At 57.9% G+C, this 17,697-nt stretch overlaps 2 protein-coding genes across 2 annotated transcripts in view; both read left to right on the top strand.

The window, feature by feature from the left end:
- Positions 1-5,537, top strand: part of Padi1 (peptidyl arginine deiminase 1) — a 28,839-nt gene extending 23,302 nt beyond the window's left edge. Inside the window, exons 12-16 of the mRNA XM_004637684.2 lie at positions 335-479; positions 1,289-1,382; positions 2,023-2,102; positions 2,774-2,899; positions 4,966-5,537. Of these exons, the coding sequence (XP_004637741.1) occupies positions 335-479; positions 1,289-1,382; positions 2,023-2,102; positions 2,774-2,899; positions 4,966-5,199 (679 nt within the window). The 3' untranslated portion in view covers positions 5,200-5,537. The remainder of the gene's footprint in view (positions 1-334; positions 480-1,288; positions 1,383-2,022; positions 2,103-2,773; positions 2,900-4,965) is intronic.
- Positions 5,538-8,870: 3,333 nt separating this feature from the next.
- The window catches only part of Padi3 (peptidyl arginine deiminase 3), a 29,015-nt gene continuing 20,188 nt past the window's right edge, over positions 8,871-17,697 (top strand). The window contains exons 1-3 of the mRNA XM_004637763.2: positions 8,871-8,988; positions 16,782-16,965; positions 17,363-17,435. Of these exons, the coding sequence (XP_004637820.1) occupies positions 8,897-8,988; positions 16,782-16,965; positions 17,363-17,435 (349 nt within the window). The 5' untranslated portion in view covers positions 8,871-8,896. The remainder of the gene's footprint in view (positions 8,989-16,781; positions 16,966-17,362; positions 17,436-17,697) is intronic.

The following is a 17,697-nucleotide window of genomic DNA, read 5'->3' as shown; positions in this document are numbered from 1 at the left end:
GTGACCTGCCCTGCCACCAGGAGGATGTCAGGTGGTGCAGTGAGCACACTCCGGAAGATGGACAACATGAAGACCAGCTTCCGGCCGGGGCGGGGCCCACGTCAGGCAGAACCCACCTGCATGGGTCCCTGGGGTCCCTTCCCAAGCAGCCCCGTGCTTGCAGCCCCAGCTTCAGCTTAGACCTGGGGAGCTTCGGCCCTGTCCTTCCCCAGCTGTGTGGCCCAGGAAGCATCTCTGTGACTCTCTGGGCCTCAGCTTCCACATCTGAGAACGGACTCCTGATGTGCAGCTTGGGATGCAGGGGCAAGGGGTGACAGCTGCACTGTGTGCGCAGGTCCAGCGGGCGGCGGATGGCCAAGGTGGTGCGGGACTTCCTGGCAGCCCAGCGGGTGCAGGCGCCCCTGGAGCTCTACTCAGACTGGCTGTCCGTAGGCCACGTGGACGAGTTCCTGAGCTTCGTGCCCACATCCGACCCAAAGGTGCGCCCCGCCCACTGTCTCCGCCCCCTTCCATGGCATCTGCCTGAGCTGCTTCTGCCCCTGCCTGGCCTGATGGCGCCACCTGGTGTCAGCTCTACTCCATGTCCAGGGGGCTGGGACTAGGCTATGTCAATCCGGGTTTTTTTCTGGAGGATGTGAGTGTGTATTCAGGCCCAAATTCCTCTGCCAAGAGCCCGGAACAGCATTTGTAATAACGAGTATTTACTGAGCACCTACTATGTGCCTGCTATGTGCTTCATGTGTGCAGTTCTCCACCCAGCCGAGAGGTGGTGCTATTACTCCTGGCCCCCTTTTCTAGCTAAGGAAACTGAAGCTCAGAAGGGCCATTAACTCACCCAAGCTCACATGCCTGCAAGAGGCAGGGCAGCACTCCGGTTCCACTGGGGGCTCGGGTCTCTGTGCTAACTGCTGGGCTCCTCTACCTTGCAGAGGGCACCAGGGAGGGTGTGGACTTCGGGGAGCAGCAGGCTGGTGGCTCCAGGCCACTGAGGAGGCACTGTGACAGGCACAGACAGGATGCAGCGGGGTGTGTGCCACGCTCTGCCTGTGCTCATGAAGGGGACACCTGAGCTGGGGCTTGAAGGCAGAAATAGGAGTTCTCTGATGGGCAAAGTGGGAAGGGCGTCAGGTGGGTTGGGGGCGTTGCAGGCAGTCTTGTGGCTGGTGGTGGCACCCAATGGCAGAAGGAAGCCCAGAGCAGTCTGGCTCCTAAACTCGGGCCTGCCCAGGCTTGGGGTCTCCTGTACCAGGCAGCCATGCACTGAGCTGTGCGCCCCACTCTGTGCCAGGGCTTCCGGATGCTCCTGGCCAGCCCCACCGCCTGCCTCAAGCTGTTCCAGAAAAAGAAAGATGAGGGCTACGGGGAGGCGGCCCAGTTTGCTGGTAAGTGCAACAGCCCAGTCCCCCGGACACCCCAGGGTGCGCTTGCCCTTTCCTCTCCAGCCCACGCACTGGTGACGCCCTTCAAGGCTCTGCCCCTGCTGCTTTGGAGCCTGATTGATGCCGTTGGGTGCTTGGGGCCATGGGATGAGAGCTCGGCCTTTCCTGGGTCAGGGGTGGGGAGCTGAGGACCCCGGGTCCTTGGGTAGGCAGGGCACTTCCTGTCCGTGCCCTAGGAAAGAATGCAGCCTCTTCCTGGGTTCAAATCCTGGTCTTAGCATCTGCTGGCTGTGGGCTCAACCACAGGGAGTTCTGTCTCAGTTCCCTCTTTTCATGAGCGGAGGGGATAATTAATTGTTCCTAGAACTGTTTTAAAGATTAACAATCACTTCAGTAAGCTTCTCAGAGCACTGTGGGTGTTCAGCAATGGTAACTGCGCTATAATTAGTAGGTCCCAAGTCCCGGAGTCCCTTCCCAGGTCTCTGACCCGCCACTGGGCCGTTCCTGATGCTCTGACTTTCACCATGATGGCTTCTTACCCTGGTGTGGGTGGTACAAATGTCCTGCCCTGGGTGATGTCACCCCAGGGTGAACAGTTCCCAGGGGAAGATCCCTTGCACCCTGTGCTCTCTTTCTCTTTCAGGGTTAAGACACAAGGCAAAGAGAAGCATTAACGAGATGCTGGCAGACAAACACCTCAGGAGCGACAGCCTCCACGTCCAGGTGAGGGACAGGCAGCCGGGGCATGGCCTGGGGGTGGGTATTGGCCTGGGCCTGTGCTGGTCCTGGAGCTGCGGAGAGGCTGAGACCTGAAGGCTTCTATGACAGGTGGGAAGGCAGCGCCGTGGCCTCCCTGGGAGCCCCAGTCCTGGGAAGAAGCCCTGGCCCTGGGTGAGGGAGATGACCCTTTCCCATGGCGGCAGAGGCAGGTTCTCTGAAAGTGTGGGGAGGAGAGACGTGGGGAGAAAGGGGTCTGGTGGACAGCGGTGCAGGGAACCAGGGCCTGAGGCCTCTGGCGGGAGTGCCCTCCGTGGCACCTGCCATAGGGAGCGGTGCCACAGCAGCCAGCCCACGACCCCTTCCAGCGGCCACCACCTCCTCTGAGTGCTAAAGTGGATGGCAGCACAAGCCACGCTGTAGCTGGGACTGGGTCAGTGTGTCCCAGTGACAAGTATATGTGGAACGGGAAACTACCCAGGTCCAACCCCAGCCCTGCACCTTCCGAGCTCTGTGCCCTGCTCCTCATTACTGAGGCTGCTTGTGCCTTGTTTCCCCATCTTTGGACCACAGTGGCCTCTATGTCTCAGAGCTGTGTGAGGCTCTAAGGAGCCGACAGGTGCCCAGGTCCACTTAGGTCCTGCTGGTCCAGGGCTGCCTGCTTCCTTCTTCCCCAGAAATGCATCGACTGGAACCGAGAGGTGCTAAAGCGTGAGCTGGGCCTGGCAGAGGGCGACATCATCGACATCCCGCAGCTCTTCTCCCTGAAGGGTGCCTATGCCGAGGCCTTCTTCCCTGACATGGTGAGCAAGAGCCCCGGTCTCAGGTCCCACAGAGTTGGAGGCGAGGCAGCCCTGTCCCGGGGCCGGAGGACCTGCCATTGGTACAGACGGGGACAGCCCTGTCCGTGTCCCCAGCAGGTGCACAGACTTCCTGCCCCAGCGCACCTTGAGTGTGCAGGGTGAGGGGTTGCTGGGGGGCAAGGCCCAGGTGCCCACACTGTAGGGCATAGGACGGTCCGCCACAAAGGGCTTTGTTTAAGCCCCGCCCCAAGAGTGAAAAGAAAACGTGGTTTGATTCCAAGTGTTTCCGGCTTCTGTTTCAGCAGCCTGAGGGTGACAGTAGATGGCCTGAGTAGGGCAGCCCTGCTGACTCATTACCGAGGCAGCAGATGAGCACAGGTGACCTCACCCAGGTGGCACCTGGGAGGAGCCGGCACGATGCTGTCGGTGCAGCCTGAGCTTAGTGACCACTGCTCTGAGGGGGAAGGGTGTCCGGCCATCCCGTGTTGTCAGATGCTGAGTGCCACCCCTGGCCTCTGCCCACTAGATGCAGTGGGTCAGCATTTCCCTAAATATTTTTTTTAATCTTTTTTTAATTTTTTTTTTTGAGCAGGGTCTTGCTGTGTGGTTTAGGATGGCCTTGAGCTCAGGGGCACCCTTCTGCCTCACTCCGAAGTGCTAGGATTGCAGTTGTGCCCCACCACAGCCAGCTTACTGGGAATTAATTTTGGTTTAAACAGCCATGTGGCTAGCGGCTGCCGTTTGGGCCTGCAGAGCCCTAAGAGACCAGTGGCCCCTGGTTCTGCGGAAGGTGGTGAGGGTCATGGCCCCCAGGTAGGGCCCCCCTCCCTGACAGATACTGCCTTTGGGGGTTTTCTAGCTGCTGTCCTGGCTCCCCCATGGGATCTGCGTCTGTCCTCACTGGAAAGCCACTCAGGGGACACTCAGTAACTTTTGTCAAGTGGAGAGACTGAGGCCTCAGAAGGACAGTGGGTGTCTTGCTTGAGGTCACACGGTGGCTGGTCTAGTGTCCCTAGCTCAAGAGGAGCAGAGCCTGGCTGGTGGGGACTGTGAACCTGGCTCCTTCTCCTCTCCCTGCTCTTGGTCCCTGGCCTGCTCTGTGCCTACCCATCCTGTTCCAGGCATTTGTGGGCACCAATGAGGCTGGAGTCCAGGCCAAGGACTGACTCATGGGCCCCTTGGCTTCACATTGGTCCTGGCCACAGGTTACACTGCAGGGCAGGGGGCATGGCATGGACTGTGTGGGAGTCCCTGGTCTTAGGCACCTGATCAGCTCCAGATGGTGCACCAGAGTTCCCCTTGGACCTTGAGGGCAGCTCCCTTATGCCTCTTGCCACCACTCTGGGGCTGAGAGTCCCCCTGAGAAATGGTCACAATATCTGTCCAGGGCACTATCCTCCAGGATGGGGACCTAGGCCACCAAAGGAAGCAGAGGTGCCACCACCAATATACTCAGTGTCCCCAAGGGCTCCCAGCCCCCCAGCCCCCAATTCTTCAGCCCCACAGCTGGCCCCATCCCTGCAAGGGGTCAGGAGCGTGGGCTTTGGCATGAGTCAGAGCCGAGCTCAGGTTTTAATCTCTCTGTTCTCTGGCTCGTGGTCACAGTCTGAGCTGTAACTGCAGAGAGGCTGGAGCTTCAGTGACAGTGTGACTGATACATAGTGTGGCTGGCACATAGAAGATGCTCTATAAATGGTGATATGATCGGGGCTGCCGAAGACAGCTGGGCAGGCTGGGCACTGCCGGCACACCCCTGCCCCATTCACTCCACAGTAGCTCCATGTATTTGTTGTACAAGTTTTTGGCAGTTGGCAGTAAAGCCTCTTGTGACACATGACAGCTTTCTGATAGATGGAATAAAGCATCAGAGGAAGGGCTGATTTTGATTGGTAAAAGTGTTATTAACCCTGCCTTCCAACCATACATCTGTTCTTCCTCTGTTCCCATAGCTTTTGTTCTTGAGTAATTGTGTGTCCTGGGGGCTCAGGGGTGCTGGTGAGGGCGACAGGCCCCTGGGATAGGTTGTGGTACCCGCCCAGCTTCCTCTTGCCTTCTGTCTCCTGCAGGTGAACATGGTGGTGCTGGGCAAGTACCTGGGCATCCCCAAGCCCTACGGGCCGCTCATTAATGGCCGCTGCTGCCTGGAGGAGGAGGTGCGTGCCCTGCTGGAGCCGCTGGGCCTCCACTGCATCTTCATCGATGACTACTTGTCCTACCACCGGCTGCAGGGCGAGATTCACTGCGGCACCAACGTGCGCCGGAAGCCTTTTGCCTTCAAGTGGTGGCGCATGGTGCCCTGAGCTGCTCCCACCTCGTGCTGTCCCCTCTGCCCCCTGCTGGGGAACCCTGCCCGGGCAAGGGTGAGGGCACACGCTGGCCTCCCTCTTTTGGGGGGTCCTTGGCACATCCCCCCAGGTGCCTGCAAGCGTGCTGGCCACTGTGGGCACTGGCCTCGGGCAATGGACGCCACCCTGCCTGGCCCAAGGACAACTGACCCCATCTTCTCCTCTTCCTCTGCCACGGCACTAAGAGGTCCAAGGCCAGTAGCCTTCATATGTCCAAGCTGGCTGCAAATGGCTCCCCCCATCCAGATGCCTCCAAGGGGCATAGGAAGAGCGGCTTTGGGTCTGCACCAGGAGTGGGAGCCGACCCCCAGGATCTGCAGTGAGGGTCTCCATTCCAGGAGGCTTCTGGCTGTCATCAGGCCAGGAAGGGAGATATGGGGCACTCTTCTTCCAAAGGGGACCCAGGCCATGACACCCTCATGCCCTTCAGCTGTAAGAAGCAAACAGGGACAGGAAACCCTGGTGTCCGAGGGCTTGTTTCAAAAAGAAAAGAGGCAACGAAACCACTTTAATATCTGCCTCAGCCCTCCAAGGGTGCTTGTTACCTGCCTGGAAGCCTTTAATTAAGGAGAGCTGGCTGTTTCCGGCCTAAAAATGCTGAGCGGCAGAAAGGAACCTGGGAAGGCTGAGGAAGGAGGCCTGAGCAGAAGGGCCCAAGGCCAGAGTAGCGGAGGAGGCTGGCACTGACCTCCGGGCCTGGAGACTTCTGCACCCTGGGACCACCAGGGCTTTGGATTTTGAACTCTGAATCTGTAGGCAGCTGGCTGTTCCAGATGTGGTGGGGGTGGGGCCCAGATGTTAGAAGAGGGTGGGGGGACCATTAGGTTATCTCTGAAGGTGGGGCTTAATTTCCTTTAATAGTCTGTCATTATCCCCTTCCTTCTGCAGGCAGGGGAAGGGAAGGCTGGTCCGCTGTCTATCAGCAATCTGCCCCCCACACACACACCAAGCACAGGCATGCACACACGCACACATGCATGCAGCTTTGCCTGTGAGCAACCCCCTGGGGCAGGCCGGGTCCCTCCTACAGAAGGACAGACTGCTGCTGCTGCTCGCGAGGTTAATAGCCTGTGAGCCAGACAGGCATGTGCGGGCAGGCTGCAGCTGCCTGGGCAGGAGGGAGCCAGCCTGCGTCCTCCCCACGGGCTGGGGGGCAGTGCCCACTGTTGGTCCCTGGACCTCCTCCTGTCTGTATGTGTGGAGGCTTCTGGTGAGTCTCAGACTCACTCTGAAGGGCTGTCCCTCTTTGGGGCCTGGAATAAAGGCTTTTGTAGAACAGGCATAGTTAACAGGGGTGAACGGGAAGCCCGGTCCTCTCCTTGGAGAAGGTCCTCAGGCCCTTTTGCAAGCTGTCTCTGACCCTGGCATCTTTGTCCTAGGATCAGGGCCAATCGGATCCTAGCTGTGAAGAAGGGCCTGAGGTTTTGAGGTCTGCGTTGGAAACCCCCAGGGAAAGGGCCTTGGGTGGGAGGGGAGCAGGGGTGCAGAGAGACGGGGAGTTGTGAGGCTGTGGAATTGCTGCTGGGGCCACTGGGGTCCTGGGGTCCTGCCGAGAGTGTTCGGGTAAGGACACTCCAGTCACCTCCTTCCTCATCAATAAAAATGTTGGCATGCATTCCCTTTGCCTGTGTGCTGGGCTGTGGGAGGAGGGCCGCACTGGGCGGGGCTCTGCCCATCCCCCACCCAGCTCAGCTGCTGCCCTGCCGGGTCCATTCAGCTGGACAGCATCTGTGTACCCTGCAGGTGAGTGAGTGCCGGGCAGGCCTGAGTCAGCGGAGCCCTGGCTCAGCACATGCCCGGGCCCCGGGGCCGACTGCCCAGCTGAGATGGGTATCGGGGAGGGATGTGTCCTACTTCCTCCTCTCTTGCCCTCCCCCTGGGCCATCGTTGGGTGCTGGAGGGAAGTAGGGAGGGGGCTGGGGCCTATGAGCCTCCACTGAGCAAGGCCCAGACCACTAGGGTGCCACTCGGCCATGGAGCCTTTCAACCACCCGACATCAGGAGCCCGGAAACGCTACCCCTCTCATCTTCTCCACTTGCTGCTGCATCGCACCATGCCCAGTCACTTGCATAACTTTCTTTTAGCTGTTGCTGTGCACCAAGAGGCAACAAGTTGCCATCCACCAGTCACTGGCACTTTAGTCTGAACAAACCACAGACCTGTTTCTAAAAGGGGGTACCAACTAGGGGATACAAAGGCACCGATCTCCTTCCACAGGGAGATATGGAGTCGGATGGAGCAGGAGCTGGCCTGTCTCCAGCACAGTGGCTCTGGGAAAACCTTCACATTCTTTACCTGGTCCCCAAATATGCTCTGAGCCAGGCTGGGGGGACTGTGAGCTTCCTCCTAAGCTCCGCCTCTTACCTGAAGCCGAGCTGGCCACTAGGCCACTTTGCAGCTGAAAAAAGTGAAGCTGTTTCTAGACCCAGAGGCCCCACCCATAACACTCCTTGAAAACATCCTTCCCAGGAGCTAGGGTATAGGAGCCCTGACCCCACAGGAGCCCTGTCTTGGGGTCCTGGTGAGATAGATCACAGGGCAGTGCAAATGCCCCGGTTGAGGCTCTCGAAAGCAGGTCCTTGTCCCCAGCTGCCCGGATGAGCAGCCCCACCAGGGAGAAGGGAGAAAACCTCTATTCAGCATCTCCCAGCCTTTGCCAGGCAGGACGTGTCCCTCCCAGTATCTCTGCCAGGGCTGCCAATGAGTTACATTTTCTCCAGATGAGGAAACTGAGGCCCCCGAGAGATGAGACGCAGCCCCCCAGTGCCACTTCACTCATGCATAGTGGAGCCTGGATCCAAACCCTAGATTCCTCTCCCTAGAGCCCTTGCTCCTGCTGTGCCAGGAGCCTGGATGCCCCTTCTTGCCTCAGTTTCCCCACCTGCCATTGAGCTTCCTAGGCCGACGTTCTGAGCTCCTGTTGGCTGGCGATGATTTCCGCCCTCATTATTTACCCCTTTCAAGGTTTTCAGCATTTAATAGCAACAACAGCCACCCTATCTTAGGCTCACAGCAGCCATTTCTCAGATGGGAACAGTGAGGTCAGAGCAATGGAGTGAGCCAGAACAGGAAGAGGTGAGGCAGGGCTGGCATCTAGTCATGGCTTAAAGTCTGTGCTCTAAAGAAGAAGGCTGTGTCCCAAGGTCATTAGAATGCCCTGGAATGCTTGGGAAGATCCAGACACTGGCTGCCCCTCTCACCTGCTGTATCAGGGAGAAGCAGGCCTGGGAATCTGCATTCCAACCAACTCCCACCAAACCAAATTGCTTCAGAAAACCCAGGAAAAAAAGGACCAGGGGGTAAGGAAGGGAAGGGCCAAGATCAATTCCATTTATCTCTGCCTGCCCTCCTCTGCACCCCAAACAAGCCCCAGTGCCCTGGGCAGGTACCTGTGGGGACTTGCTCCCCCTAGAGCAAGAAATTAACTCGTTGGGTGCCAGAGTGGGGGCAACAAGTTTGTATGCAAATAATGAGTCCCTTCCAGCCAATTCTGAGCTCTTGACTCTGGGAAAGGGCTGGGCTTCCAGGCACGGATCCAATAAGCTTGCACCCTGTGCTGGAGGGGCAGGGCCAGAGACTTTTAAACCACATCTCAGAGGGCCACAGGGAACAGTGTTGGGTTTGGTGGCCACAGCCCAGTCCAAGGCCAGCATGTCGCTGCAGAGGATTGTCCGCGTGTCCCTGGAGCATCCCACAACTGCGGTGTGCGTGGCTGGTGTGGAGACCGTCGTGGACATATATGGGTAAGAGCCAGAGGTCCAGGTGGTTTGCTGACTCTTGCTGATTTTTTTCCCTTGGAGCCCTGTGGTGTCCTTGGATTTGGCCTGGCCCAGCAGCTAATCGGGAACTCTGGGGTCTTGGCCTTGGTTAGCTGCCACAGGATCTGGGGGTGGCTGAGCTCTGCCCTGGGGTACTGAATCATGGGTCAGGGTTGTTATCTCCATCCAGGGGCCCTGCAGGCTGCCCTGGGAGGTTGTGTGAGGTGCACACGAACAGGGAGAGGTGGACATCTACCCCTGCCAAGCTGGAAGTTTAAAGATCCTATCTGCTCCCATCGCTCTTTCCAGGGGCCCAGTGCTGTTGTTGGAGTTGGCAGCTCCTGGCATTTAACTCTCAAATACAAAGGCTGGAATCCTACCCTGACAATGACTCTGGGCCTATGCATTCTGGTCCAACAAAGGGGCAAGGTGGGGCATGGAGAGGGAAGCCATTGTTAGCTCAAGTCTTGCAGTTAAAGCGTAAAAGCCAGCATTAGAACCCACTCACAGGGCCCAGAGAGATAGCTCGGTAGAATAAGTGCTGCCCTGGCAAGCACAAGGGCCCGGGTCCAATCCCCAGTTCCACAAAAAAAAAAAAAAAGAAGAACCCACTCACAATCCTACAGAGAGCTTAGGCTCTCAGGTGTGGTCCTTGGACCTCCAGGCAGAGGGAGGCAGATCTGGTTTCCTAGGCTAGGCTTTCCCCTGAGCCTTTCCTCCTAAAAAGCAAGGGAGAGTTTGAGTCCATGCTTAAGGTGGTTCTGGGAGCTGCCAGAGAGCTGGCTTCTTGGGCTTTCAAGGAGTCCCAGTCTGAGACTGAGCTGGACACAGGTATCCCAGATGCCAGGAGGGGAGGGTGCAGGTGCCGTCACTGGGGTCGCCTCCCAGCCTCCAGCCCTGCCCCTGACCCGGTTCCCAACCTCAGCCCAAGCAGTATAGGGGCCTGAGCAGCAGCTCTGGTCTCCATTTACCCCACCTGTCCTTATGAAGCCCACAAATGTCCCCAGATATTGTCACGTATGTCCTGGGACAATTCCCCTACTCTGAGATGAAGACCTAAGCATTGGGTTGAACTTGGTTGGAAGGACAGTCCTGGGTGCTGGACAAAAGGGGTGAGGGGCTGGCCATGGGAGGGAACCAAGCCTGGGGAGGCCCAAGCTCTGCAAGGCACCAGGGCCAAAAGCCTGGTTGAGGCAGGTGGGCCTTGAGGGGTGGGAAGGTGACTGGGCAGGAGGGGAGAGGAGGGAGGAGAGGTACCTGCTACCTGGCACCACTGCCCACTGCGGGGCTGTGTGCTGTGGGGGTGATTCAGTGCCCCAGCTGCCCTGTGCCCCCCGGGGCAGATGTATCTCCAGTTTGACCTGTCTTAGGAAGGCAGGAACCACTCCTCCCCCGCAGTTTCCTTGGCAGGTGGTGGGCAGGCTGGGGCAACGAGACAATGGTGGGGTAGCCACAGGGATGGTGCAGAGGAGGCTGGGAGTTGGGTAGCCATGGGGCTAGAAGCAGGGGCTCCAGCATCTTCAAATGGAGGCTTCCCAAACCCCAGGAATCAGACCATCTGGGGTGGTAGAGTTCCTTGTCCAACATTTATCAGGTGCTCCCCTGGGGGCTGGGCAGGGGGGTACCCACAGAGGCTCATCTGCATCCCTGAGAGCTCTAGCCGAGGCCCAGACACTTTCTCTCCAGAGCTGCAGGGGGACCCCTGTCCTGGAAGGGGTGCAGGTCTCGGCTAGTGCCGAGGTCCCCTCTGGCCTGGAGAGGCCTAATGTGACAGCAGGCGTGGTGCCTCAGTCCTGACTCTGGGGCTGCACAGATAGCTGACCTTGGGAAAATCCTGTATCCTACTGGGCCTCTGATTTCTCATCCGCAGGGTGCAGGTGGTGGTAAAGTCAGCAACGGACTTAGCATCTGCTCCACAGAACACCAAGCACTTTACATAGGTTCATGGAGTCCCACAGCCATCTATGGGGAGGAAACTAAGGCCCAGAGAGGTTAAGGGAGCTGTCCAAGGTCACACAGCCAGCGAGTGGTGTAGCCAGGATGTGACTGAGACAGCTTGGCCTTCTCTTCCAAGGGTTGTTGGGAGGCTTGGGTCGGGCGATGCCCGTGTAGTGCATAGCTGTGCCCTGCCTGTGGCGAGCATGACCATTGCTGTCATTGTTGCCTTCATTTTAAGGCTCTGTCTTGAACCTGAGGCCAGCCTCAAGTGCCCCAAAGCCTGCCAGGCACCCGCTTCCTGGGGAGCAGCCTCAGGGCCACACTGCAGGGAGGAGGAGAAGTGAGCCCAGGAAACAACATGCGCTGAGCAGTCAGGGACCGCGTCCTGGGAGAGGGGCCCCGCTGGAGCCTTGGACAGTGAGCACAGGCGAGTCTTGGGCCCCTGGCCTGTGGTAGTGGGTCCCACCCTGCCCTCCCTCTCTGTGATTTGGAGATGGCTGGCTGGGCTTCTGAACAGAGAGGCTTGGGGCGAGAGAGGGAAGAAAAAGCCAAACCCAGTGCTCGAGTCCTGCCCTGAGCTGCAGGATCTCCTTTGGTCCTCAGATGCAAGGAGAAGCTCAGGGGATGGTGGTCCAAGATGTCCTCTCCCACAGGGCCCAGCTGGGGTGCAACCCCGGGCTTGGCAGACACAGAAGCCTCCTCTCCATGATGGACATCAGCGTTGAGGCTCGAGGCTCAGGCTCGAATCTTGGGCAGCGGGAAAGCTGGCTTGGTTCTTACTTGGCTAGGTTGAAACCACGGATGACTCGGGTGGGTCACCCAGGGCCACTGGTGCAGGAAGCTGGGCCACAGCCCCGAGTTTTTCTGGAGCACCTGGAAGGACTTCTTGGAGCTGTGAGGCTGTGGCTGCCAGCCCTCTCGGAGTTTGTCACATGGTGTGGGCTTGGACAGCATCCCCCAGGCTGGCTTGACAGGCATCTGAGGTCTCACCCACCTCTCTGTTTTCTGGGTGGAGAAACTGAGGCTCTGAGTGTAGAATGAGTTCCCCAGTATCACAAAACTAGTTAAGGACAGAGCTGAATCTTGGAGCAAGAGATTCAAAGAGGAATCGAACCCGTCCAGGTGTGCAGATCACCTACATGGGCATCTGGCTGGGGCTGCAGGACCTTGGTGTTGGCTCTGAGGGCTTAGAGCTCCCCATGTGGCCACACCCACCCCACGTGCAAGAGACCCTGGAAGTGTTCAGTCCAGTCTGCTTGACTGCAGAGGGCTGGAACACAGCAGCTCAGAGGCTGCTGAGTCTGAACCCCTTCTTGAAGGCAGCCCAGTCGCCTCCCAGGGGACAGCCACTTTGACTCTGAGGGTGCACAATTCACTCGCACTGACCCCAGAAAGCAGCACTTGGAAACCCCAGAAGGCAGAGTCCACCCTTAAGGTACACGGGTGGCTGCCCCAGCTTCCTATAACAAAAATCCCCCTTTCGTTAGCAAACAGCTCCGACAGGCTGCACCCATGATGAGCTGTCGGCCTCCTCTCTTTGCCAAGCAGAGGTTCTGTGCCTTGGTTCACATTTGAGTCACCTGGGGACCTTAAAAATGTGTCGCTGGGCTAGGCCAGGGTGTCTCTGAGCCATAGAACACCTGAATCCCTTGTGCAGTGCCTTAGGTTCCATCTACCCCCAGAACAGCAAGAAAACAAAACAGAAGCTTTAAATTGCTGCCTGGCCCCCCTAGGGAAGCCTGGCTATCCTGATTGGGAGTGTCCAGTGCTGTGGTTTCTCCAGGACTCCCTGGGGATAAGACGTGGCCCGGGGACTGAGAACGCTGCACTAGCAGGGAAGGACAAACGGCTCATACCACTCAGAAGGTGCTAGTGGAGCCAGAAGCCCTGAGTTTGAGCCCTAGTTCTGTCATCAAAGCTGTGTCATATTGAGCAACATCCGGTTCCTTCCGGGGCCTCAGTTTCCCAGTTGGTCCCCTAAAGGGCTGAGCCTAGCACAGTGGGCTTTGTACTTTGCTTGGGGAGGCCTCAGCATCCCCTCTTGGGGGTAATAAGGCAGTTTCCTTCTGTCCACCCTGGATGTTTTGCTTGGTGCAGAGCTTAGATCTGTACTGCAGGGAGCCGGCTGAGGCAACTTCGACCCTAGGAAGTGTTTAGGCTTTGGAGAAAGGGTTGAGTGGCTGCCATTTGTCTGGCAGTGCCTGGGGATGAGGGTGGAATGGGTCATGGCTTCCTGAGCCTGTGGGGAAGGCTGGCAGAGTCGGGGGTCTGAGCACCTTGGCAGCTATCTGAGGTGTCTGGGCCTTGGTCTCCCCCACCCCATGGGCCAGCCCAGAGGGGTCCTCCTTGATTGCCTGGCTCTTCTTCCTATTTCCAGTTCTGAGGACATTGCCCATCCATTGCCCAGGGCTGAATTGTTCAGTTTTGTTCTAGAACCTAGGCTTCTGAGTCTGTTTAGGGAGAGGATGACTTTGGACTTGCACAGGAGTGAAGACAGGAGTGTCCTGTGAAGCCAGGCTCTGTTACCTGTCAGCTGCATGCCTCTGGGCAAGGCACCTATTGTCTCCAAACCTCATCTGTAAAGCAGTGATGACAGTGTATGTCCCATGGTGGTGGGAGCCAGGTCTACCCTCTCTGTCACTGTACTCATGCTCAGCAATGAGGGGGGCCAAGGGCCCAGAGTGGTGTGGGTTCTGATGTCCCCAAGGACTCCAGCCTTTCTGAGGCAGCCCCGCCTTAGCAGTGGTCGTTGGACATCAGAGCAATTGGAAATGCAGACCCCAGCCCGCCTATAGCCCCACAGCTCCTGGGATTCTGCGCCTGCATGGGGTGGCTCTGAGATTAGTCCCTTTGGGGCAATCTGCGGTCCTGGTTTTAATACTAAGTGTTCTGCACCCTTGAAAACAACACACCTGGATCTCAGCACAGCAGAGCTTGGTCACTCTGCCACCTGTCACGCCTACTCACCCCTGAGGCCAGTAGGCAGGGCCTTCCACAGTCCTGTGTGTGGGAATTCTGGATCCTCCTAGACCTGACACAGGCTCTGCTCCCCAAAGCCACCCCTTTGATCATCCCAACACACCACTTCCATGATAGGGTGCGGGCACTGCTCTAAGGATGTAGAGCCCTACCTCCTGGCCACCTCTCTTCCGGGCCTCAGTTTCCCTATAAGTGCAATGAGGGCTGACTTTCACGCATTCCTAGTGTTTGGAGCACATCTACTCCTGCTGTCTCCTGTCATTCCTGCCAGATACATGTAGGCGCTGAGGCTGGGGGAGGTCAAGCCCCCCCTGCAGGTCTCACACTTGGTGAGCCCTGGGACTGGGATCTGAGCCCAGGTTGCCTGGCCCTAGCTCCATAGGCTTCACCACCTCGCCACAGCTCCCTCCTGACCAGGAACCATCGCTGGCTCCCCGATACCCAGGGAAGACATGTAAGCGGCCCTGCTGCAGCCTGTGTCTACACTTGAGCTCCTGAGGCTCTGGGTGAAAATCCCTTCCCCTCAGACCCATGTCCCCTGAGAACAAGCCCTGGACACCCAGCCCATTTGTCACTGCCTCCCCCCACCTGTTCCTTGCACCCTAATTGACTTTAATAATGCCCTTCCCATCCTGGGCGGTGTTCCAGGCCTTTCCTATCTATTATGCCACTTGAGCCTCGTGACTGGCGGTGAGGTCAGACATGGGTGTCATTATTCACTTTATAGGGGCCCAGAGAGGCCGTGTGATTCAGTCAAGGTCATCTGTGTGGCTCCTGATTATGGTCCTGTTGAGCCCTGGGCCACAATCCTGTGTCCCCTCCCCTCTCCAGCTCTTTGAAGTCTTACAGGGGCCACTTCCCCAGGGCCCTTCCTGGCCAGGGCTGCTACCAGCTTGCTGGGGAGCTCAGCATCTTACAGGGGTAGCCTAGGGAGCTGGCTAAAGTAGCCCAGCCCAGAACTGGGGATTGGGGACTGAGGTTTTATGCCAAAAGAGTCATCAAGGGCAGCTCAAGGGATACCATGGGGCTGTGGACTTCCATGAAACCTCTCCGGCTGCCCTGGCTGCTAGAGCTCAGCTGCCTGGGGGTGTGGGGCACGAGGGGCCCCTTCCTGCCAGGCTCTGTCTGCCTGTCTCTCTCTCTGGCTCCATCTCTGACTATGTCATCTTTCTGTCTCCTGGCCTTCGTGGCTGGTTCCTCCATGTCTCCTGACAGGAACCAGCCCACAACCAGAGTAGAAGAGCCAGAGGGTACCAGGCAGCCCTGGAAATTCCAGGTTTTGAGAGTAGTGAGGTAGGATCAAATCCAGAAAGTTTAACTCCATTTCAATTCCAAATCACTACTTTTTAACTATATCTCAGATATTAGATGGGATATACTTCTCCTAAGCTATGTGTTGTTTAACTGAAATTCAAGGCATCATTCTGTATTTTTATTCGCCGAATCTGCAGACCTGTGGCCCCGACCTGGGGAGGGCGCCTGGCAGGGCCTTCATGCTGTTGCATTGGGTGGATTCCTTTTTTCATAAAAAGCCACTCCGAGAAGTGTCACAACCTGCTGGGAGAACGAAGAGGGTGTCTCAGGGGCTCTGCCTGCCTCTGAGGGGACAGGGCTTGCTGCAGGACAACTGTGTGAGTGTCTTCCTTGGCATTCCAAGCCTCAGTTTCCCCAGGGGTGAGTGGCAATCTAGCCCCTCATCCCGATGCTGCAGTGAGGACCTCAGGAGCTGGCGCACAGCCAGGCTGAGTGGGGCTGGTGTGGGAGAGTGCAGGGGAGGGGACCTGAGCTGTCGGTACCTTCAGGCAAGGATGAGCCAGCCAGCGCCTCACAGCTGGCTGCTTCCCAGCAGCGTGACCCGGGGCAGGCCGTTCACCGTCTGTGAAATGGAGAGAATGCTCATGCCTCCCTCCCAAGATGACGGAGAGAATTTCACGGCATAAGGGACATAAAGACATTCACACAGGGTTGGCACAGAGCAAGGGCTCATTCAGGAAGCTTCCTCGGCCCCTCCGGCTCCCAGTTCCTCCCCCTGTGTGGTTTCCCATAGAGCTGCAAGCCCTAGTCCAGAGCTGCATCTAGCTTCCCAGGACAGATGGACCCTCCACTCCCTGAAGGATCAGGGACTCCAAGGCGTAGAGAGAGCAGTAGGTACCTGCTTCTGTCTGGCAGTGCTCAGGCCATCCTGGGGACCCCAAGATGAAGGGATGAGCAGGCTGGTTTCCCAACCTACTGGGAATGGGGGAGACACAGTTCCAGAGTTTTAAAGTCTAACTTTGCGAGCTGGTTGTTTGACTAGCTCAGGGCCAGCTTTTTCAGGTGTCCCTGCAGCAATTCCCAACAGCCTGGGCTCGAAGCCAGAGAGAGACCTACATGCAGACCTAGCTCTGCCATCTGATGCTGAGTGACCTCAGTTTGTAACTAGACCTCTCTGAGCCTCCTTTTCCCACCTGTAAGTGGGATGATGCTTTGTACCCTGCAGACATGTGAAAGAAATTGGGAAGTATGAGCTGTAACACCTACTGGGGGGACTCGACCCAGAGGACACCTCATCTCCTGCCAAGAAGGTGGGGGTGGGGTGGGGGGAGACTCAGGGTGCAAACTGTTCCCCTTAAAGTGACGGTGGCAGAACCACAACAGCGTCCTTTCATTGCTGCTGACTCCGGTTCTGGGCGCTGCAGAGTTCTGAACTTCTGAGGAGGTTCTGTCCTCATGGGAGGTCAGGAAGCACACCAGGGAGAGGCTTGTGGCTGCGGAGCCTGGAGCCCAGGACCCTGTGCGCGAGCTCTCTCGGGGACCTGAGTGACCCCGCCCAGGCAGCGCCGTGTCTGTCAGCGCATCCCTTAGCTCCCTGTCCTTCCCAGATCGGTTCCCGAGGGCACGGACACGTTCGAGGTCTACGGCACCCCCGGCGTGGACGTCTACATCTCTCCCAGCACGGAGAGGAGCCGGGAGCAGCGCGCTGACGTCAGGCGGTGGCACTTTGACGAGGGCTTGGAGATCACCGTAGTCATGAACTCCCCGAGCAACGACCTCAACGACAGTCATGTGAGCTGGTCCCCATGCCTGGGTCCGGGAGGCAGCAGTCGGGTCCCAGGGGCCCCCCTGACTCTCTTTGTAAGGGGCAGGCTCATGGCAGGTGAGCGCCTGGCCCTGGAGCTGGGCTTCAAGTCCCAGCACTGCAGTTTACAGACCCGGGCTGTGCATTCACATAATCCCGGACCCCTGTACCTCTGTGCAGTGGCTGCCGTCCTAACCCTTCCTCCTGGCGTTGCTGCACGTGGGCAGCAGCGGGTGCTTGCTCCTTCTCTCGCTTCCCAAGGCTGCTGGAGAAGGGAGTTGTCCACCTTGCAGTGCTGGGCCTCGGTTTCCCCATCTGTAGGCTGGGGGCTGGCTAGGTGATCTCTTGGCATCCCCCAGCCTCACCTGGACCGTCTCTCCACAGGTGCAGATTTCCTACCACTCCAGCCACGAGTCCCTGCCCCTGGCCTGCGCCGTGCTCTACCTCACCTGTGTGGGTAAGTTGAGGCTGGGCTGGGGCTGGAGCCCTGAGTCCTGGCCTCTCGAGAGCAGAGAGCTGGTGGTTGGCAATGGTTCTGACCATCTGTATTAAAAAGTCAATTTGTTTTATTTCTTAAAATTAAAGCGGGGCTGGTGAGATGGCTCAGTGGTCTAAAGCACCTACTTAGAACAAGCTCAGCAAAGCACAGGGACCGCGGTTCAATCCCCCAGCACCACATGCCAGCCAGCCCCGCCCCCTGGTGGGCTGAGCTGGCCACA

Source organism: Octodon degus, unplaced genomic scaffold (genome assembly GCF_000260255.1).
Source record: "Octodon degus isolate 3935 unplaced genomic scaffold, OctDeg1.0 scaffold00092, whole genome shotgun sequence".
Lineage (NCBI taxonomy): Eukaryota > Metazoa > Chordata > Mammalia > Rodentia > Octodontidae > Octodon > Octodon degus.
Note: the sequence above shows the minus strand (reverse complement) of the source record. Positions and strands in the feature narration are given on the sequence as shown.